At 48.1% G+C, this 22843-nt stretch overlaps 1 protein-coding gene across 21 annotated transcripts; it reads left to right on the top strand.

The window, feature by feature from the left end:
* Window positions 1–420: 420 nt before the first annotated feature.
* On the top strand, window positions 421–22005 carry LOC117895640 (arginine-glutamic acid dipeptide repeats protein). 21 transcript variants are annotated; one of them, XM_034803423.1, is made up of 17 exons: window positions 421–441; window positions 1258–1490; window positions 10608–10739; window positions 12011–12244; window positions 12309–14162; window positions 15333–17409; window positions 17474–17597; window positions 17668–17812; window positions 17882–18042; window positions 18230–18286; window positions 18904–18987; window positions 19049–19175; window positions 19743–19842; window positions 19985–20079; window positions 20132–20184; window positions 20329–20597; window positions 20722–21881. In XM_034803423.1, the coding sequence occupies exons 3-16, from the start codon at window positions 10677–10679 to the stop codon at window positions 20342–20344; spliced, it is 5190 nt and encodes a 1729-aa protein (XP_034659314.1). In that variant the 5' UTR covers window positions 421–441; window positions 1258–1490; window positions 10608–10676; the 3' UTR covers window positions 20345–20597; window positions 20722–21881. The 21 variants fall into 21 exon arrangements, with proteins under 21 accessions (XP_034659314.1, XP_034659297.1, XP_034659303.1 ...); XM_034803406.1 differs by lacking the exon at window positions 20329–20597 and adding an exon at window positions 21990–22005 and having other exon boundaries at window positions 12309–17409; window positions 20722–20772; XM_034803412.1 differs by having other exon boundaries at window positions 10608–10724; window positions 12309–17409.
* Window positions 22006–22843: the final 838 nt, after the last annotated feature.

The raw sequence follows: 22843 nt of genomic DNA, 5'->3' as shown, positions 1-22843 counted from the left end.
AAAACACTCATAGCAACGGTGGCTGTCCCGTGTGGCTGGAATACGCGTGTGAAAGTCAATGCGGAGAGTGCACAAAGCAAGTGAAAATTGTATTTCCATCGTTCGAGTAGCAGCAAAAGCAGCAGCAGCAGCACAGAGCAATAAAAAACGCAAGCAAGCATAGTGCGTGTGTGTGTGTTCGTGTTTGTGTACGTGTGTGTGTATGTGCATGTCGATTATGTGAGTGTGTGTGTGTGTGTGCGCAAAGTGTATGCAAAAAAGAAGAAGAAAAACAGAAGAGCATTACAAAAAGTAGAAGGAAAAAAAAACAGCGTATTGTTGGTCGTCTGACGACGAGTTTCACGCGCCCAACAGCACCAACAAAAGCAAAGCAACAAAGATAGAAAGAGAGAGAGAGAGAGGAGAGTGAAATAGAGAGACAGGCAAATCGAGCGAGAAAACGTAAGGAAAATCTACAACAAGTGTGCGAAAATTAATTATTACTTAAGTGTGTCACTAATTTCATTTGGAAAACGTCAAAGTCGTTGTCGTCGCTGTCGCCGTTTCTGTTGCCGTTGCAGTAGCAGAAGTTGCGCAGCGTCGAAATCGAAACGCGGAATTGAGGAGAAAAAGAGAGAAAGAAGAGAAGGCCCTGTTGATGGTTAGTTTCCTCGCAGCGGGGGTGTCCAGGGGGTCAGACAGGGGAGTCTATTACGAGTTTTTTTATTGTTTTTGGGGGGGTAGCGTAACGCAAGCCCCGGACAGACGACAAACGATACGGACGGGCAAGAGGCTCAACAAATTTCCTGAAAAGGAATCACAAAGCGCAGCAGTAGCATCGGCAGAGGAAGAGGAAGAGAAGCAGCAGCAGTGGAGGAAGCAACAACAAAGCAAAGCCAAGCGTCAGCAGCAGAAACAACAACCCACCACCGTCATGACCGTTTGTCGTCGGCGTCACCGTCACCACCGACGCGTCGCAACGACGCTGCCATTACCACCGGCCACCCCAACCCACCGTACGGATGCTCCTTGCTCCTGTCCCTGCTCCTGATTTTCGCTGACGCTGCCAGCAGAAGAAACACACAAGAAAAAAACTTAAAAGATTTTTATATGTAAAAATATTTTTGCATTGTTTTCCCAGAAGGCGGTTCTCCTTCTGTTTCTCTCTGTTTCCCTCTCTCTTCTGTTACGTTTAGTTTCCAGTTTTTTTCTGTTGCTTTTGAACTGCTTAATCATCTTCGTCTCGGCTCTCACCTACGTCATCTCTTCGCTTTCCAGCTGTTTTGTGCAAATTAACCAAAATATACATTTCCGGCCGCCCGCGCCCCCTCGCTGAGCATCCAACAACCGCTGTCCCCCCACCCTCATCCTCAGCAATATCGTACCCTCTGTGGAGAGAGAGAGGGAGAGAGAGCGACAAGACCGTGGGCCGCCTGCTGCTGGAGCCGCTGACGCTGGGAGGAACGCCGCCTGGAAAGGGGCTCATCGGGCACATTTACCCTGGATTCATGGTGAGCCCAAGAAGAAGACATCTTCTGCCCAGCCGGGCGTATATTTAATTATTTGTTTGCCTAATTCGATACCCAATGGGTCCCCCTCCTGCCCTGCCCTGCCCTGCTCTATGTCCCGCCCCACCCTTTTCGAGTCTCATGTGTCATCTGCCCCTGCCCCTGCAACAGGCTCGAGGCCTTTGCTGGATGGAAGGGTTTCTGGGTTAATGGAGGAAACTATTTTTCAAGCGGGTTGCCCTCAACGGAATCACTTCAAGTGTGGGGAGAGTGCTACTCATGAGCACTTCACAAGGCTCTATATAAGAGCTTATACGACCTGTGGAGGAGGAGAAGAGTCTATAATTAGTTGTACATATACCAGAATTTCTGTTCAGTTCTGAGAAGCATTTACCAGATAAGAAGCCAGGGGCCCCACTCAACTGATCTAGATCTTTATCGGCGGCACCTAAGATATGGAGTGGCCCTCTAATGAGGCACCATTGTATCGCAATTATAACGATCTGTCTGCAAAATGAGAATTTATAGTTGAGGAAAGGATTATAATTATAATTCATAAACCCACCCGCTTATTGTAGTAAAGAATTTACAGTAAAATGTACCGCTGGTTCCAGTACAGCTCTGTTACTAGTTCCATCTCGCTCTTGCTGCTGGGCTGTTCATTATTGCCATTCTCTGTGTGCCCTTCCATTACTCTTAAGAGAAGAGAAGGAAGAGAATTCTCTTCCAATGATCCACATTTACATTTTGCAATTTTGCAAATCTCCCACCGACTCTTGTTTCTGTGAACTCTAAACATTATCTCCTGCCACCTGATTTCCTCGAAACATGAACCAGTGCCCCAGTGGACCCACCCTTGAGACACATTTAGATCAATTTCGAGGAAATACCCTAACAATTTGCAACGCTTATCTCGGCCCGAACCGCCCATTTCCATTTCTTATCTCTCTACCCCGCCCTTCACACGTGCGTGTACAGTGAGTGAGTGGTGGAGAGGCGGAGCGGAGTGCAAAGGGAGTTACAACCGAGGCCACCTGATTAGAGTCGCATAAAACAAAAGCTGAAGTGTTTAATTAATAAATAACGTGCTAATAATGCATTTGTTACAAAAAACGAAACCAGCTCGGTGCACAAGTGGAATGGAAACAGGGAAACAATACAGCAACAACAATAAAAACAACAAAACACAAAATACATAAAAATGGTGTTGAAAAATGAGTGTTCCCCTGCGGTCTGCCTTCCCTCTGCTGCGCCACCAATGAGGCCAATGGATGGGTAGCCTCGATTCGGTTCGGTTTTGCTTTTTATTGGCTTTTAGTTTTTTTTGTTTTTGCTGTTTGTTGAAAAGTATTTTTCGTGTTACACAGTTGTTGGATAGCCTTTGATGTCGGGGTTTTGGTGCGCTCTTTCATATTTTATTATTATTAGTCATTTGGCTTATTTATAATGTGCCGTTAAAGTTTAACTTTTATTAATCTGCTCGGTTGCGCTTTTAATTTATAAATGCTGCTTATCTGATTGAAATGTCCGTCCCACTCAGCCCACTCGGTCCACTCGAATCGACTCGAGTGTCGATTTATTGATGTCGATTAGAAATCAACGAAACAGTTTGCCCTGCCTCTATGCTTCCCATCTCTAGCACACCTTGCAGTGTGTTGTGGTGGGGCGGGGATTCTCTTTCCTCTTCCTTCCGTTCTCTCTCCATTGCATAAGAGAATTAATTAGCATTGCTGGACTGAGTTGCTAAGCGGCTTGATCTGAGGCTGAGCTGAGCTACCTCAAAGTGTGAACAGCCACAACTTCACTCACAGCGATGAGTGCGTGAGTGGGCCGCGTGACACAGTAGTTTTATAGGCACATTTCGTGTGTAATAATAGCAGATACTGGGAAGAGGTAAACACTGATAAAAACACACCTTAAAAAATAATAAAAGTGAATTGCCTTCACATCAGCTATTCTTAGATTGTTTTATTTGTTAATTATGAAGTACAGGAGACTTGAATTTACCTTTAAATACTGGAAGCCAAGATAATTAAGGTAGACCTTTCACGACCTCTCACGCTATCATCTCTGGGCAAACACTGAACTAAATCAATCCCAGTTACTCGTTTGCTGCTACGTGTTAACTCCATTTAGCGATAAGATAATTAGCACACACAAAGTGCTTATTAAAATATATGTGTATGCATGCACAAAGAGCCGAGCGAGATATTTGTGGGTCTGGGCTGGGCTGGGCTGTCTGTTGTCAGCCTTTTAATATTTATTTTCTCTATATTTATACTGTACAAAAAAAGAAAAAGAATTTAAGCTCTTGTTAATCAGTGTTAAATCAATGAGCCGTGGCCGGGCCCAAAATGGGTGAGAATATAATGTAAGAGCGTGTTAAATGGTGCCATAAATCTTTGGCCTTGGGTGTAATTCGATTATGGAGAGTGGGTAACTAGCGGTGGAAGGATAAGAGAACGCGCGTGGAAGGAGAGTGGCGCGCAACAACAGTTTCACATGCAAACAGCTCATTTAAACACTCACACAAACAAATAAAGACAGTTCCATAAACACTAGATGAAAAGGGACAACAATAAGGACGAGAAATAACAACAGGCTAAAAGGAAAAGAAAAGAATGTAAAGAACGAGCCGCAGACACATGGCACCCTTACCCCTTACCCCTAATGTGCCCCTTCAGACGACAGACAAGAGACAAACACATCCCGACATATAAGTAACACGAAACAATTTCCAAATGAAGCGCGGATAAGCCGCAAAATCCTTAAAATACTCGATAAAATTACATAAAACTAATCGCACAAGCACACGCACACAGACACCCAGAGTCGGAGACAGGCAGATAGACAGACGCACACACACACACACACACACAGCACAGCACAGCAAAAGAAGAGAATTGGCTGGATGGGACTTGGGACTGTGACTGTGACTACTGCTGCTGCTGTTGCGAGAGGGGGACGGACAGACAGTTGAGTGGCTGCTGGCGGTGGGTAACGGGAAGCCAAAGTGCGAGCAAATGGGCAGAGGAGAGGCGACGGCGTGCAAAATGATGAAGGTATCTACACCGACAATCTGTTTAACAACTTCATGAGCAAATCCAACAAATCGTATGAAACGAAGCCGACAGCAGACACGACACGACAGACGACCCCCGTTCGGATCGGTTCGGATCGGGCCAATGGATGCGCACAGGTTAGCGAGAGCTTGGCTAAAGGGGGGTTATGGTGTGCCTGGGTGCGGTATGGGGGCCGCCAGCGTTGTGGGTCGTTTATTTGGCTTTTGGAACGTTGACTCGTCGTCCAAGGTTTATTTATAGAAGGTGAGGTCTTGCCGAAAAGTGCTCTTGGGATAGTTGACCACTTTTGTTGCAGAGAGGCATTAATACCTCACCCTATAAAGTACATACAATGGACTCGTAGTCGTCGTCTCGTCATCATCTTCATCATCATCATCATCATTGCCGACGGCGACTACGAGCGACGACTGACGACGGCGATGCTGCTTGAATAGATGCTCAATCGTTTGGGTTGAATGAAGAAAAGCATATAGAGTTGCATCAGTGTGTGTGTGTGTGTCTGGCAGAGATTGGAGCATGAATAGGAATGTGATGTGATGTGGGGGGGAAGCAACAAAGAAGCTGGAGGAGCATCGTGAGTGCCACTGCGGTGGCATAATGTTCTTGTTGATGTTGAGTAATGGGCATAACAACTGTAAGCTGGGATGCCGCCTGTCCAGACCTACTACGACTAGTATGTAGGTATACGTAGAACTGGAACCGACCGACCCGACCCAGCCGACCCGACCGACCGAGAAAGCAGTCGAAAAATGTCTGAACAGAAGCACACACAATTCCATTACTCGGACGGAATACTGGGGGCTCTACTGGCCAAAAGAAAAGAGAAATTTGTTTTATGACTTTTTGCTTAAACGGCCAGAGCCAAGTAGAGAGTCTACTCTCTCTCTCTCACACTCTTTTCTCGCTAGCTCTATCTCTATCAGTGTGCCCCTACTTTACTAGCCTTTGTTTGCTTCTGTGCCCCTTCGGCAACCTCTGTTTTGACTTGTGAAAATTTGGCTTTCACAACACGAACCAACACGTACACATAGTATACCCGACGTATACGTACGTTTGTACATACTCGTGCATACATTTGTACATACAAATGCATATTCGTACGTATGGACATGGCTCGGCAAAGTGCCTACCAACCAACATTTAATGGGATTTCCGTACTTGACACGAACCCTTCAAATAGACAGATGCAGGCACCGTTACTGAGAGGTATGCTATGGCATGAGGTCTGGGTTTGGTATGGAGAGTAGAGTGCCTGCCCTATGCCCCCCAGACGGGCCGACCGACCGGACAAATGCCTATGACGAACTCAATTGGCCATGCTGCATGATAACATTTGTGTGGCTGTGTTTGTGTGTGTGACGTGTATGTGGCTCGGTTCGACTTGGTAATTAAATGGACTCTTCTCGGCACGGCTTAATAGACCAGCTTTTTGTTGGTTGTTGTTGGTTTGCCCCTGGGGAATGCGTTAGTGTTGGTCACTTTGGTTCGGTTCGGGGTTTGGGTGTATATTACAGTGGTTCCGTTTGCCTGAACGAACCAGACAATCAATTGTTTATTTGATTTACAGCGAGGCGAGAACCAAACCATGAACAGGAATAGAAGCGCATTTTCAGCACCATTTTATTTTGGAATTCGTCAGAGTTGTTCGAGTTTTGGGTACATTTTAATGGGTTGATTTACATATGTGAAGCAGCCAGCAGATTTACCATAAAATGAACAAAATGGAATGCATTTGTTCCTGGCGGGTAATTATTCAGTCATTTGAGTCCTTTGTTCTGCGGCGATGTGTAATTCTGTATGTCTAGTTAATTTTGTGCCAAACCGGTTTATTTATTCCTTTTGTGAGAGGAAAACAATTGAATGAAATACCAAAACAAAGATCAATAATACAACTGTGGGCCACAATTGGAGTCAGTTGAGTAGTTCCACTTTCACAGTTCCACTCAATTGAGCAAGTTTATAGTAGAGCGAATGAACCAAATGCCAAGTTTGCGATGAACAACCCCCAAGAATGATAGACCCCTAAATGAATGCCCTTACTTTCTTATGGTCGACTAATTTATTTACTGCTATATCACTTAAATTTCTCCATCAGCCGGGGACTAACCTAATAATCTCTCGCCGAGGTGGGGTGGATTGGGGTGGTGGAGATGGTGATGGTGGGGCTGCAGATAAACTCTCAAGTTTATGGGCCACCCTTAATGTACAGTTACGGCGCATTCATCTGGCGGCAGTGGAATTTTAAGTTGTCTGTCTCCCTGCCTACTACTACTGCCCGATGTCTGGCTGCTCTTATTAACGCAGCGCGCTCTCTTACGTAGTTGTTGCTGTTGCTGCCTGCTGCCTATTTGTCAGTCAATTAGTCAGCTTATTGGCAAGCGATGATTGCAGACAGAGAGAGAGAGAGAGAGAGAGAGAAAAACAAGCTACGGCTAAAGCAAAGGAGAGTTGGAAAGCCAGTTAGCCGACAGCAGCAGTCGACAGCTTTTCCATTTCAAAATTACACTCGGCACACGCACACTCACACATACACCCAGGAATACTCTTATAAAGAGAGCAAGAGCGAGCGAGACAAGCAGACACACGGAAAGGGAAAGAGGCTAAAGGTAGATTCAATAGAAGGTATGGCTAGTCATGGCACCCGCAATATCCGGACATGGAGTTTGTTCAGTTTAAAAATATTTAGTTACTGAAAATCATTTCACTGCCAGTCTCCATTACTTTTCCACACCCTGCTCAGACTTTGCCTTGCCTGCCTGTCAGCCGCACTTCCCCCCTCTTCTATTCATTCACTCGCGTCCGTTTAGCCGCGTGCGTACACACAATTTTCCGCTACTCATGCTACAAATTGTTTATTGAATTTCCTCTTTCTGTGGCTCATGTCGACAGCGTTGCCACGCTGTTGTTGTTGTTGCTTGCTGCCTGCTCTCCAAGTTTTTATTTTCATTTACATTTCTCGCTTTGTTTTCGTTCATGTTTATGGGCTGTTTAGAAAACAATTTGCCACGGCAGGGTGGAGACGGCGGGCCACCGCACAGCACATTCACAGCACAAAGCACAGGCCATTGAGTGGGGAGCAAGAGAAACGAGTTGTTAATCTGATGGAACTTTATAATACGCGATGACATTAATTGAGAGACAGACGGACACGCCAGTTGAAATTGACAGCATTATTGGCCTTAAATTTGCACGCAGGTCAGCAAGTCCCTCGTCCGTGGATGAAGAATAGCAGGAGGAAGAGAGAAACGAAAAGAGGAAGAACCATAGCCAGAGCAACAACAGCAAACAGCTTGGCTGGCTGCTGACTCACAGAGTACTCGAAAACGTCACGTAGTCAATGTACAGACTGCTCTCGCTCATGCTCTCTTTTCAGCTGCGCTATCCTGCTCTTGCTCAGTGGTGCCTGGTGGCCTCTCAGTGCGGCTCTCCTTTTCAGTGTGTGCCCTCTCCCTTTCTCCCAGTGTGCCATAATTTGTGGTCTTTTAGGGTAAGGGTGTGCGGAAGGGAGGCGGAAGAGCCGGAGAACGGCACTTTTCGGTGGTGGCAAAATGTGGCTCTGTTCGAGCCTTTCGTTTTGTCTTTTTCAGATTTTATGGCTTTGTGCGTTTACAACGTCGCTTTTTGTAGTACATTTGTTTTATAACAGACCCCGCCGACACACCGCTGCCTGGGCTCCGAAGCTACCACAGGCAGAGCCAACGCAGAGACCCAAAGACAGAGAGCCCAGAGTGCCAGCGGGAGAACAGCAGAGACACAGAAGAGCTTAGCACACTGCTTGCAGTTATTACACAATTTTTCCCCAAGCGCCAGGGGCCCAGAGGCAGAAGCCAGCCAGCCAGCCAGCTAGCTAGCCCCCTTTGTCGCCTGGCAGGTGGTGGGGGTTGGGTAGCGTAGAGGGATTCAGCGGGGGATTTCAGTCGCGTGCCCTGCGCTGCCACCTTCTGTTTGTGTTTATACGAAATTTTTCCACTCACGACTCCCTCATAAAAAAGTTTTGTGCTGCCAGTTAAACCAGCAAGCAAGCAGTAACCAGCCAAGCAGTCAGACCCAAAACGGCCAGACCCAGGCCAGGCCAAGCAGGGCACGGAACAGGCCAGAGGAGCTGCCAACCTGGTGTGGCTGCTGATGTCGTTGATAAGTGTCGGCCCCAAAACGCAGACGACCGCTCGTTGCACAGTGGCGCAAAGTAGTGGTAAAGGTTGATGAGTTTGAGGACAACTTTTTGTAATGGATGTGCCACAGTAATCGCATATCATCTGTTATAAATTGCATGGTGAAAACTTTCGCATAAATATTTTGGGAATTAAATATTTTAAGTAATAAATTGATAGTTGGAAATCCCTAAAATGAATTTACAGTCTTAAGAGTATAGACTCGCTTTATTTGCATTGTTACAGACAACAGTTTTACTATGCATCGTTAAAGTAATCCATAAATATTTAAGTAAACTCACTTTAGGTAAGCATTTATTTATTAGGGTAACATTCTTCAGCACATATTTGCAGGGTAGTCAAACAAAAGAGGGATGAAATATTCATCCCCACGCCATAAAATGTAATGAATATTTCATAAGAGTGTTTGACTTGGGGGTTACCAAAGTGCTACCGATACCACTGTGCAACCCCAGGGCTAGTCGTGTGTGTGCGTTCGTGGCCTGCGCTTTCAGTCCGCCTCCGTCGGGATCGTTGTGCAGACCCACCCGTTGCCGCTCCTTCTCTCCCTAGCCCCGCTGTCGTCAGTCATTTAGGCGGCGTGTCGTGCCTTATTGAGTGTAAATCTGTCGACAACACACACATACACGCTCATACATACACATGTATACCTTTTTTTTGCAGTCATCGCGCGCTGGCACTGCCGCCACCGCGGTCGCTCTGTCGCTGTCGCTGCATTTAATTAATTGATTTTAATTGCCATAATTTGTGTGCCGCTGCCACACAACCGCAACACCGTCGGCATTCCTGATGAGACGTGAACGCACTGTGTGACTGTTTCCCTCTCACTCTCGGCTTCTCCCTCTCTCACTCTATCTCTGTCACTGTGCATTAGCCATGATATTGATTCATAAGCAAATTTAATGACAATTCCCCACTGTGGTGGGATGGTGTCGTTTTGGGATGGGAGATGAGATGTGAAGAGAGCGATGAGAGGGCCTATGAGAGGATGCTTACTTAGCCGTTGGCTCCTCGTTACAGTTATTCGCGAAGTTACTTGAGCGGAAAATCTGTTTACAGCTGCACGCACACTTGAGAGGCAGACCCCAGACCCCAGTCAGACCCCGAACAAGAATAAGCAACAACAAAAAAAGAAAAGAAACGAAACGAAAGCAAAGCTGAAAAAAAACGCAGATGCGCGATAACCAAATGGCAACGAATTTCAACTACTCTTTAAACTTCTTACTGCAGATTTTTACCAGAAATTTCTTCTCCAGCAGAATAACTTTTTCACATAAATATAAAATTTGAAACCAAGACATGAATTTTGTTTCTATTTTGGAGGCTAAGTAGGAATTTTTCCCCAGATATGAACCATACAAGCCTCTGTCCAAAAGTAGATCCACTCTCTGAAAGGGTATAAGTAGCAGCACAAAATGAGTGAATGAACAAACCAAACCAAAGCATATGTGCCTGTCAGCCAGTCTGACATTTTGCAGTCCCTCCCCTCGAGGTAGGCGCATTAACATATGCAAGCGATTAAGTGGCAGAGGAACTCAATCGTCCGACAGCACAAAACCCCTAATTTCCAGACCCCGTCATCCATGGCCTCCAGTTCCCACTCTCCCTTCCCAGTCTCTCATTCTCTCTCTCTCTCTGTGTTACTCCATCGTTCGCACATTACATGGCATTATTTTTATGGATTATTTATTTATGCATGTTGATGTGAACTTCATCGCTTTATTGAAAAAATACTACTGGTACTCCTCCCCACACTCACCACCCCAGCACATATTGCCCCCATATCCACCCCACACCCCTTTCCCACCAACCGATTCGATTCGATCCGATCCGTTTTTTATGCATTTTCTCTGTGTTTTTTGCAGTTGAATTTTCATATCGTAGAGGGCATAAAAAGGCTTAACACTGGACCGGAAGCGTGTTTTTAAAGGGTGATGGCGGCCTCCACTCAAGGAGAAATTCGAGTGGGTCCCGGCCACCAGGTAAACGATGTCTATGTACGTACATAACTCTCACAAATCAGAAATTCAGCTCACGGTAACAACAAAAAAATTTAAAAAAAAACAACAAAGAACTACAAAATTAAACAATTATGCCAAGGAAAGAACAAAACAAAATACATAAAAAGTAAAGCAGAGAGTAACCTTTTTTTTGCTTGTTGATTGCAAAATTTTGTAATTTATATTCCTTTGTTCTTTCTTCTGAATTTCAATGAATTTTCTCAACATTCAAAATCTTTCACAAATTGCTTTATGGTGTGTAGTCCTTAGAAGGGCAGGAAGTACGGGAAGTAGTAAATACAACTTCAAGAAATTTCATTTCCCAAGCACTTTTTATTGGGGGTTATAAAACTCATAAAGTGAACCAAAGATTAGCAAAGAATTCTGATAAGGAGCAGGGTAATAAAATTGCTATAATTTCTATGTTTAACAGATGGTTTTAGAGAAGTGTTAGCTCCTCGAAAGAGGGAATATTTCTTGAGTATTGTGCCATAAATTTGGATTTTTAGCTATCTTTTCATCTAGTCTATCTAGTCTACCATCTGCTATGCTTTCAGGAACTTATCAAAGTTCCAACTACCTGCCGGATAATCTTTCAACCTATAATCATTCAAAAGTTCCTTCCCCTCCTTAAAAGGCTACACAAACAGCAATTTGTTGAAATGTTACTCTTTCTCTCTCTGTCTCTCTGGTAAATAACTCTTTCAACTTCTTGTAAATAATTTTACATTTAAAGTTCTTTCCATGCAATTGGCTATCTTCATAGTTCGAGTTCTCTAATTGGTAGAAGTTGAACCAAAAAAAAAAGAAACCACAGATCCCAAAATCCCAGATGCCCTCTTCCCCAACCCGCTTCCAGTTCCCTCCCGCTTCCAACTTCCCAGTATATCCGAATGCAATCCGTAGCACACATTATACATTATTCATACATAATCATGCATTAGTCCTAAGAATTTCTGTATCATCGTGTACGTATATCGTATATAGTATATATCGGCGGACCCTCCCCAAAATCAGCCCTTCAGGTGTTGTCGTGTGGTGTGTGGATTGGTGTTTTTGTGATTGTTGTGATTGGAGATGTGTGTGCGTGTGTGTGACTAACAAATAAAATATAAAAACAGAAAACAAAAAAACTTAATTGAGCGCACCTGTCGGTCGCTCGATGAAGTTTCTTTTGCTTTGCTCTTTCTCTCTCTCTGTGTCTCCCCTTCTGGAGTCTTTTTAAACTAATCCCGAACATTTTTGTTTGTCTCCTATGACGACTGAAGGCAAAACTGCCCGATTATAATCCAATCTCAAGCTTCCCCATCGACAAGGAAACCGATGAACGTGAACTAGAGGAATCAAGATGGAGTCCAGGCGTTGTGGCCGATGGCGATTTGTTAATGTTCTTGCGTGCTGCCCGCTCGATGGCCGCATTTCAAGGAATGTGTGATGGCGGACTAGAAGACGGTTGTTTGGCTGCCAGTCGCGACGACACAACAATTAACGCACTCGACGTGGTGAGTACTCTCCATAATCCATGTCCAAACCATAGCTAATCCGTTGTGAATCCTCCTGTTGCAGCTACACGATTCTGGCTACGATCCAGGCAAAGCTCTACAAGCACTAGTTAAGTGCCCCGTTTCGAAGGGCATCGACAAGAAGTGGACCGAGGACGAAACGAAAAAGTTCATCAAGGGTCTGCGACAATTTGGCAAGAATTTCTTTCGCATCCACAAGGATCTGCTGCCGCACAAGGACACACCCGAACTGGTCGAGTTCTATTATCTGTGGAAGAAGACGCCCGGCGCCAACAACAATCGCCCGCATCGGCGACGCAGACAGAGCGCCTTGCGACGCAATCGTGTCACGCGAGCAAATAATAATACACCTCCCAAGAAGGAGGACACACCGGAACCACAAACTGCGACGACGGCGGCGACGGCGACGGGGTCGGCGTCAGAGACGGCGAGTCGATCATCGCCCGCTGTCTCCAAGGAGGAGAACAGCTCTCTCACCGAGGACGACGCCAGCGAGTGTGACAGTGATTCGAGTCTGACCAACAAAAGGGATGAATCACCCTCTAGGATGAGGACGCGCAATAAACAACAGAACAACAACACCAACAACAACAACAACAACACCAACAGCAGCAGCAGCAGCAGCAACAACACCAACAGCAGCAGCAGCAGCAGCACGGCCAGCAATAGCGGCAGCGGCGGCGGCGGTGGCAGTGGCAGTGGCGGTGGCATTGGTGCATCATCCGTCGGCGGCAGCTCTGCGTTAGGCGGCGTCGGTGCAGGCGCCGCTGCAGGTGCCGCGGCCACCAACAGCTCCACAAAGGATCAGTCGAACACCAACAACGCTGTGGCGAATGGCAAGCGGCCGAAGCGAGGCTCCGAGACGCCCGATGCAGCGGCCGGCGGTGGAGCCTCCTCGGTGGACAGTCCCAAGACACCCACCAAGGCGGTGGCCGAGAGTTCGGCCACCAAGCGCAAGGGCGGCAAGCAGGACACGCCCAACAAGAAGAAGCGCACCGAACAGGAGCAGGCGCACGATCAGCAGGCGGCCAGCGCTGGCACGGGCGCGGCAGCAGCGGAGGAGAACAGCAGCAGCAGCCTCAAGGAGAAGCGAAAGCAGCAACAGCAGCAGCAGCAGCAGCAGCGGGCCGACAGCCCGGTGGAGAGCATGAACTCGGACAGCAGGCCGGACTCTGCGCTGGACGATGGCGAATCGAATACGACGGACACGACCACCGCCGAACAGCAGTCCAACAAGGACAGCAAGGAGCTGCTGCTCAGCTGCAAGGAGGAGCGTGAGCTGACCGCCAACGATGGTGGACTGGAGCCCAAAGCGGAGGAGAAATCCATCAAGGCGGAGCTCGCCTCGGAGGATGGCAGCAAGGAGGCGATTTCCATCAAGAACATGGACGAGGAGACGAACATCCAGGCGCCCAACAGCGTCGATGGGCTGCTGCTCAAGGAGTCTGCTGTCAGCACAATCCAGCAGGATGGCGGTGTGCCGCCGGTTAATCCTGTGGCCGCGCCCCTGACCATGAAGGTGCCCACCATTGCCACCGTGGAGGCGCTGAACGCGTCCGTGGAGCGCAAGGAGGCCATCGAGAAGATGGAAACCTGCGACAGCGATCCCGAGCTGCTCAAGAAGCTGGCCACCATCAAGCAGGAGGTGACGCCACAGCAGCAGCAACAGCAGCAGACGCCGCAGCAGCTGAATCCGATATCCATACAGCCGCCACCTGTGTGTGCGCCCACGGAGACGACGGTGTACATTAAGAAGGAGCCGATGGACGATTCGATGGATGCCACGTGCAATCAGAACAGCAACGAGCCGCAGGATCTCAAGGTGAAGATTGAGATCAAGAACGAGGACTCGCTGAAGCACAATGCGGGTGGCATGCCGCCCACGTTGCCTGGTGCGCCCACTGCCCAAATGCATTCCCATTCGATGGCCGGCGGCGACAGTGGGCAGCCGCCACTCGGCGAGCCGCTGCATTTGTCGCATCTGCCGCATGGCCAGCAGCCGCTGCAGCCACCACCCGCCAGCTATCTGATCGATGGACAGCTGAAGTACGGCCCCCCAGGCGGACAACAGCAGCAGCAGCAGCAACAACAGCAGCAGCAGCCACCACAGCCGCCGCAGCTGCACAGCGATCCGGCTGGCGCGGGTGGCAATGCTCCCGGCGGACCCAACACGCCGCAAAAGTATGCGCCCGAAATGGAGATGAAATTCACGCCGCAGGATCTCAAGTATCCGCCGCCACCGCCGCTGGACGCACTCAAGTACAGCCAGGAGATGCAAGCGGTGGCCGCGGCGGCAGCAGCAGCCGCCGCCGCTGCGGCTGGCAAGTACGACATGAAGTACATGATCGAGCAGCCGGGCAAGTATCCGGTGGAGCTGTCCGCTGCCCATCAGCCGCCATCGAAGCAGGGCTATCAGGACTCGCTGAAGATACCCGACGTCAAGTCGGGCTTTGGCCATCTACCGCACAACATGGCCTCGCAGCTGGATGTGGCACACAAGTACGGACCCCCGCCCACGTCCCAGGAGCAGCAGCAGCAGCAACAGTCGCAGCAGCCGGCGCACCAGGTGCCTCCAGGTGCGACGCCTCCGCCGGGCATTGCCATGCCGAAGCCGCACTATCAGCACGATGTGCAGACGCCGCCACTGGGACGGCCCTTCGAGCCGGGCATGATGCACAAATACGGAGATCCGTTGGTGGGCAAATACGGTCCACCCCAGCCGCAGGATCTGAAGTATCCAATGCCACCCGTGGTCTCCGCTGCCGGTCCCCCCGTGGACGTGAAGCCCTACGGCGAGAATCTGATAAAGTCCTCGCCGTACGGCCCGCCGCCGGAGAGCCCCATCGATGCCTCGTCCCGCTCGACGCCGGGCCAGGACAGTCAGGGCAGCAACAGCAATTCGCAGCCCTCGTCGATGGCCCCGCAGCCGCAGCAGTTCCAGTCGCCGCATCCCTCGCCTCACATGCCTTCACCCGCAGGCGGCGGCCTGCCGCCCGGTATGCATCCCCAAAATCTCATCCACGGCCTGCCGCCGGGTGCGGGCGCTGGCGGACCACAGCCACCGCCACCGCCCACATCCCTGCACCAGCAGCAGTCGTCGAGTGGTCCGCCGGGCATGCATCCGGGCCTGCATCCGGGTCAGCACTCACAGATGTCGGTGGCCTCCTCGATGCCACCCAGCTCGATCGGCATACCGCCGACGCTGTCAACGATGGCGCCCTCCCACATGCATCCCCACATGCATCCGCATCATCTGCAGCAGGTGCTGCATCGGCCGCACGACATGCCACCCAGCATGCACCCGCACGCGCCCATGCCCATGTCCCTGCAGGGACATCCGCAGCACGGCCACGGACTGCCGCCCCAACAGCAGCAGCAGCAACAGCAGCAGCAGCAGCCCGGTGGTCCGGCGGGCACTGTGCGCACTCCCTCGCCAGCCCAGCATCCGCCTCGCAGCATGCACGATCCGCAGTCGCGGGAACAGCCGCCCACATCGCAGCCATCGACCACGATGGCTGGCTCTGGAGGTCACGGCAATCCGCACCAATCCCCGCACACGCATCGCACCTCGCCGCTGCCCGGACTGGCGGGGAATGGACATCCGCCGCCGGGTCTGCTTGGCCATCCGATGCCCATACATCCGCACCTGGCGCACCTGCCGCCGGGTCATCCGGCGCACGCGGCACTCGCCCATCCCGGACACCATCTGCTGTCGCATTCGATAGCGGGACTGGGGCCTGGAGGTGGACCCATCGCACTGCTCGCGGGTCCCGGTGGACTGGGCCTGCCCGAGTCCGCGCTCAGTCGTCGCACCCCGCCCAGCCATATGCCCCACTCGCACGTCTCGTCGGCACCGAATACGCCCCATTCGGTGGCCTCGATGACCTCCAGCAGCATGGCCCTCACCACCAGCACGGTGCCATCGTCGGCCTTCAGTCGTGCCAGTCCCAGCGTACAGATCTCGAGTGGAGGAGCCGGATCGGCCGGACCTGGCGGTAGCGGCAGCAGCAACACGCCTGGCGGCGGCAACAACTCCTCGGCAGCGGCAGCAGCCGCAGCGGCTGCCCATCGAGCCGCCTCCCCAGCCAGCAGTGTGAGCAGCCTGAGTCGCCAGAGTCCACTGCATCCGGTGCCACAATCGCCGCTCAGCCATCATCCCTCATCGTCCGCTCTGTCGGCGGCAGCGGCGGCCGTGGCCGAGCGGGATCGCCATGCGCTGCTGCGTCAGCAGTCGCCGCACATGACGCCGCCACCCGTGTCCAATGCCTCGGGCCTGATGGCCAGTCCGCTGAGCAAGATGTATGCCCCGCAGCCGGGCCAAAGGGGACTGGGAACATCACCGCCGCCGCATCTGCGACCGGGCGCCTCGCCGCCGGTCATCAGGCATCCACAGATGCCGCTGCCATTGCCGCTGATTGCGCCGGGCGGCGGCATTCCACAGATCGGAGTGCATCCCGGGCAGTCGCCGTATCCGCATCCGCTGCTGCATCCGTCGGTGTTCTATTCGCCGCATCATCATCCCTTCAACTCGCCCTACGGCTACGCGCCGTACGGGCCTGGTTTCCCGGCCTACATGAAGCCGCCACCACCGTCGGGACCGCTGGATCCTGCCGCTGTGATGGCCGCCCATCATGCCGGCCTCCAGGGTCCGCCGCAGCAGCAGCAGCAGCAGCGGCAGGATGAGCAGAATGCAGCAGCCGCTGCTGCGGCCAGAGATGCAGCCGAGAAGCAGCATCACCAAGCGGCGGCCGCAGCGGCAGCCAAACAGCAGCAGCAGCAGCAACAACAGCAGCAACAACAGCAGCAGCAGCAACAGCAGATGAAGGGCCCGCAGCAGCAGCAGCAGCAGGGCGGTCAACCGCCCAACAAGCCGCCGACGCCAAAGACACCCCAGGGTCCGGGTGGACCGGGTGTGCCAGTCGGCATGGGTGGCCCTGGAACGCCAACGGGCCTGCCGCCAGGTGCCTATCCGGGCTCCCATATGCCCGGCTATCCGCCTGGTCCGCCGCACGGTTCCCCCTTTGCCCCGCAAGATGGTCAGCCGCACGGCATGAAGCCCACTTCCCACATGGACGCGCTGCGAGCGCACGCACACTCGGCCAATTCGTCGGGCATGGGCGGTGGCCATCATCCAACGGAGCCATGTAAGATTGCCTGGAAACTGGTCATGGAAAATGTCGCTACAGCTTGTATATTCTCTCTTTGCAGTGCCCATTGACATTGAGCCGGATCCGGAGCCAGAGATACCCAGTCCCACGCACAATATACAACGTGGACCCAGTCCCGAGGCCAAGCCGGACGATACCGAATGCCATCGCTCGCAGTCTGCCATGTGAGTAGACCCACAGACAGGAGCTTCAAGTGGAATAGATCTGTAATCCTTCTGTATTTTTCCTCGATAGATTTGTGCGTCACATTGATCGCGGTGATTACAATTCCTGCACGAGAACGGATTTGATATTCAAGCCAGTGGCCGACTCGAAGCTAGCACGCAAGCGTGAGGAACGCGACCGCAAGCTGGCCGAGAAGGAGCGCGAAAGGCGGCAGGTGAGTGCTGGTAGAGTGCAGACTGAAGAGTCAACTTTTAATTTAATTTCTATCTGCCTGCCCCCACAGCAGCAGCAACAACAGCAACAGCAGCAGCAACAACAGCAGGCAGCAGCCGCCCAACAGGCGGCACAGCAGGCCAAAATGAAGGCGGAACTGAAGCCCCCGTATGCGGATACGCCAGCACTGCGACAGCTATCCGAATATGCACGCCCACATGTCGCCTTCAGGTGAGCGCAGCGACTACTCAATTCTATATTCTACTTCCTTCTTCAGTCTCTGGTGTTAGGTTTATTCTCTGTTTAGTTATACTTTAGCCCCAGCCCAACTTTGTTCGTTCCTTTCTTTATGTTTGTTGAGAGTGACGTTGAGTTGACGTTGATTCTTGATTGTAATTATTTCAATATTCAATTTCAGTCCTGTTGAACAGATGGTGCCATATCATCATCCAATGGGCCCCATGTACAGAGAGAGGTACAGTAACATGTAATAGAAACATCCTGAAAGATCCTCCCCCCACAACTGCAACATCATGCACCAACACACAGCCATCAATCAATCAATCCAATTTATCCCACACCTTCATCTCCATCGCCTCATATCCAACCCTAGACACGCTTCCTCGTAATTGGAACTATTAGCCAAACAAATTGAGACACAAACAGTGCGTTACAGAACTTATCTAGGAAATGCGTGAATGCACAAGCGAAGCCTGCAAAAGAGAATGCCCTGGAATTCTGCAAAAGGAAATATCCCGAGAATGCATTAATGTTCGACTCTAAGGCAGCTAAGGCAAAAAACAACATGCATGTCCTGTGCATGACACATAAAGAAGACTCCCAAGTTCATTTGTAAAACAAGTTCTGAAACGCACTGTACCAACACCGCTTTTTAAGAGAATTCTTTTCTAATTTATCGCAGGCTCCAAGGCCATCAAAATTTAAGCTTTAATTATTAATTATGATTTGCCAATTCACCTACACCAAAATGTAAACAACCCCTTGCCATATAACCAAACACAAACACACATTTCCCCGTGCCCCACCCTGTTGCCCCCCTGTGCTCATTCGCTGTATTTCGACTTATTGCAGGGAACTGGAGGAGATCAAGAACGCACAAGCCGCTGCGGCGAGTCAATCCCGCATCGATCCGCACTGGATGGAGTACTACAGACGGTTGGTTGTCTAACCCTTAAACTATATATTGTTTAATTAATTGTATAATTTATTTTTCCAGCGGCATACATCCCTCACAGTTCCCACTCTATGCGAATCCAGCGATATCGCAAATGGAGAGGGAACGTTTGGGTATACCGCCACCGCATCACGTAGGCCTTGATCCGGGCGAGCACATGGTGCGTATGGTAGGCCACAATTCTTTTTTATACTACTATTATTATTACCATTCATATTCACAAGATCAATCGTATTTGGAACGAACCACAAAAAATCAATCATTAAATCGAAATCAAATCGAATCGAAACTCACTCTGTTTGTCCACTTTGTCAGCTATTTCTCACACACACACACATACACATTTGCTTAACACACATAAGCAGCGATGCTATAAGTCTTTCAAGTTGCAATCCAAACAGAAACTTTAAACAAAACCCATACCTCCTCCAGCACGTGTAACGAGTAATGTCTATGTCATGCTGTGTTCATTTTTTGTGCTAACCAAACTCTATTTGCCATGCCATGCTTGCCTCTCTCTAACTTGCGTGGGGATAGGCGCCGCCTAACCATTCAGTCACGCCATCTAACCTGCCATCTAACTCGAACTCGAAATCCAAAACAAAAACGCATTAAAATACATTTAAAATTAAAACCAAAACACCAACCAAAAACCTTCTACTGTTGGCATTCTCACAACAAATGCAGCACTGGCTCTTCTCTTTTGAAACTTTCTACGATATTCAATAATTTTCAGATACGATTGACGAGAGAATATCATGCACACTCTCATACTCATTTACATTTGCCTTTGCATCCACAGCCGCAACCACCGGAGGCCGGTTTCCAACTGCCACGTGAGTTTGTATAGCCTAAAGAGCTCCCCCCCTACCCCACAAAGAACCCTGCTCTCTTCCCACCAATAAGTGCAACAATAGCTAATGTTTTTGTTTTCTTTTTCTTTAATTTACTTTCGTGATGTGTTACGTGCTGCTGCAGCGAATGTTGGACAATATCCACGCCCAAATATGCTTATACCTAGGGAGCCGCATTCGGATGTGCTGCTGAGGATGTCGTATGCCGATCAATTACAGGTTTCCCAAATCCATAATTAATATCTTTAACTCATTAATTACATATATACAGTATTTGCAGGCCGCCGAATTCCAGCGACAATCGCTGCACGATCAATACTTTAGGTGAGTCTCCAGTCTATCCCACCAGTCCCAGCATTACACCCACATCCATTGACATTTGTTACATTCATATCTTGAGTTTGTGCTTGCCCCCTTTCGTTTTGTGTTTTTATCATGAAATCGCCTCTCTCTATATCATCCCCACAGACAACGGCCCAGATAAGTGGACAGGCGGCAATTGTAGAGACCAAGCAACTGAACAAAGAACAAACTCCGCCGCGAGGAAATGCTTTGTGTGATTTTTGTGTTCAAACGTTTTACATTTTGTTTTACCCACAAAACACTCCATCAAATATCATCAACCAACAACAACCAACAACAATAGCAGAGAACAGAGACAACGGTGTGGCACATCCAGAAACGAAACTAAGCGAACTTTAAGTTGCGCAAAGCCCCCTCATGATTTTATGTAAAAAGTTAGTACTTGGGTCAGCCATTCATTCCACTGCATAACCATAAAACACCCCGCCAACATAGAGTCTCCCAAAAGCCACATTAAACCTTAACTAATTCTAATATTTCGCTTTATTTTTGATACAGAAATCAGCTGCGTTGATGGGGATCATAGGATAATGGATCTTGAAAGACTACTACCAGCATACACCACTTACTGACCAAGGCATACAGAATCAAAAAAAAACTACAAGCAAAACAACAACTACAAAAACTAAACTAGACAAAAACAAAACAAAACAAAAACACGATGGTCGCAATATTTTAAGTATCCTCTTTATAGTGTATAGTGTTAAATTCTAAAAACCTAAACCAACAAAAGATGTTAAATATCGTTTAAGATTACAAAACAAAACAAAAACCAACAACTGATAAGGGCAATGGAACCAAACCAACCAACAAAAAAAACAAAAAACAAAAACTTGGCACACACAAAACTTTTTATTGAGGTCTTCAAGCTACAAAGTAAGAATGTGCAGCGGCAGCAGCAGCAGCAGCCAGCACTTTGACTAAGAATTGATCAGATAACTAAGCAACAAAAGCAAAAAACACACAAAAAAAACCAACCAAAATACTTTGCTGCAGGAGGGGCAAGGTACATAAACTAGTATAGGAAATAAAAAGTGAAGGACTAAGGCAAGGAAGAAGAGTTCACAGAATGATCGACGAAGTGTATTGTACAAACGGGGTTCTCGGGACACATGGATTTTTCTTTTCAACTCACATTTGTGCACTCTACTTCCCAGGGGATAAATGTACTTCCAGCCACAAAATGAACTAATCTAATGTCATATATGATTGCTGCTTAATTTTTTGACTGCTTAGCTAAAGGCGAACGGAATTGAGAGTTCTTTTCGATTCCCGTTAGTCCCCCTAGTGGGTTATACTTGTGTTAGCCTAGAGCCAGCTTTTTGCTTACCCTCTCCCCACGCCCCCACTAACTGCTACTCATTAATTTATTATTTTGCTATGACTAGAGAGAGTATTATATATAGGAATGGGGAAAAAGAGTTTTGTAAAAAGTGCATAATAAATAATGGAATATTAATTATCGGGTAATTATACAAATGTGAATGATTTGATGCTGCACAGAAAACAATTAATAGTAGGGGAAAGAGATGAATGGATGGATGCGATGCATTTTGAAGCAGTTGCAATTTATCGTGTGCTTAATTTATATTAGTAATTTATACAATTTACGATACGCAAAAGGATGCATTATATACATAAAAAATTATATTAAAAAAAAAAAGAAAACAAAAAAGGTTTATATTAAATATAAGGCCAACAAAGGAAATGAAAATTAATGGCACCGATAATAATAAATGGAAAGGAGCAGCATAAATTATAAACTAAACAACAACAACAACAACAAAAATGAAGGCATATTTTTAAATAACGTTTTTTATTTCACATTTTGAATATACACACCCACACATGGATATATATATTGTAGTTATATAAACATTAAATTAAAGTTTATTGTAGAATTGTCTTGCAGCATATTCAATGGCACACACACACAAACACGTGGGAAAACCAACCATATTTTGCGTAGTTTAATATTTAAGATTGTAAAGTGAAAAAATCCAGGCATAAATATTTATATATACAACAAAAACCCTCCCCTCTCCCTCCCCACACACACACACACAACCCAAATGCAGCTATACATTTGCATATGCTACAAATATATATATACAAATTATAAGGCATAAAAATCCATTTACAACTTGATGATAAACAAACAAAAAAGAAAACAAACACACAAAAATAAATTATTGAAACCTGTAAAAACTAAGTAAACAAAATAAAATTAGTTACATTAGTTACAAAAATCCGAGAGAACATATTTTCACTTAATAATGTTTAATTAACCTTGCAGACACTTAAAAACGTTTTCGTAAGCTTCGTTGAAATATTATTCGGAGAGAGTTTAAAAAGGAAACGCAGCCATATTTTATAATAATAAGTTAATGGACAGAGACACAGAAGAAAAGGGAAATTAAGGAAAACAAACTCCGCATGTATATGCAAGAGTTATATAAAGATAATAAGAATTTGGGAAACACTCTACAGAGCTGTTTGAAAGGGTAAGAAAGATTGCAGTTGAGACGCTGAATGAGGAGTTTTAGAGAAGTTCTGAGACCTTATCCGATCTATTAGAGAAAAGATTTCATGTCCGCACAAATTAGAGACTTCAAATTAG

The sequence above is a fragment of the Drosophila subobscura genome, chromosome J, assembly GCF_008121235.1.
Source record: "Drosophila subobscura isolate 14011-0131.10 chromosome J, UCBerk_Dsub_1.0, whole genome shotgun sequence".
Lineage (NCBI taxonomy): Eukaryota > Metazoa > Arthropoda > Insecta > Diptera > Drosophilidae > Drosophila > Drosophila subobscura.
This window is presented reverse-complemented; position numbering and strand designations above follow the sequence as displayed.

What these genes read in the sequence shown, in the direction of transcription:
- LOC117895640 (XM_034803406.1), top strand. Translation starts at nt 10,677, where the DNA reads ATGGCGGCCTCCACTCAAGGAGAAATTCGAGTGGGTCCCGGCCACCAG. An exon ending in GCGAGCACATGGTGCGTATG is followed by an intron (nt 19,176 to 19,742) that starts GTAGGCCACAAT and finishes AATAATTTTCAG; the next exon opens with ATACGATTGACGAGAGAATA. An exon ending in CGTATGCCGATCAATTACAG is followed by an intron (nt 20,080 to 20,131) that starts GTTTCCCAAATC and finishes ACATATATACAG; the next exon opens with TATTTGCAGGCCGCCGAATT.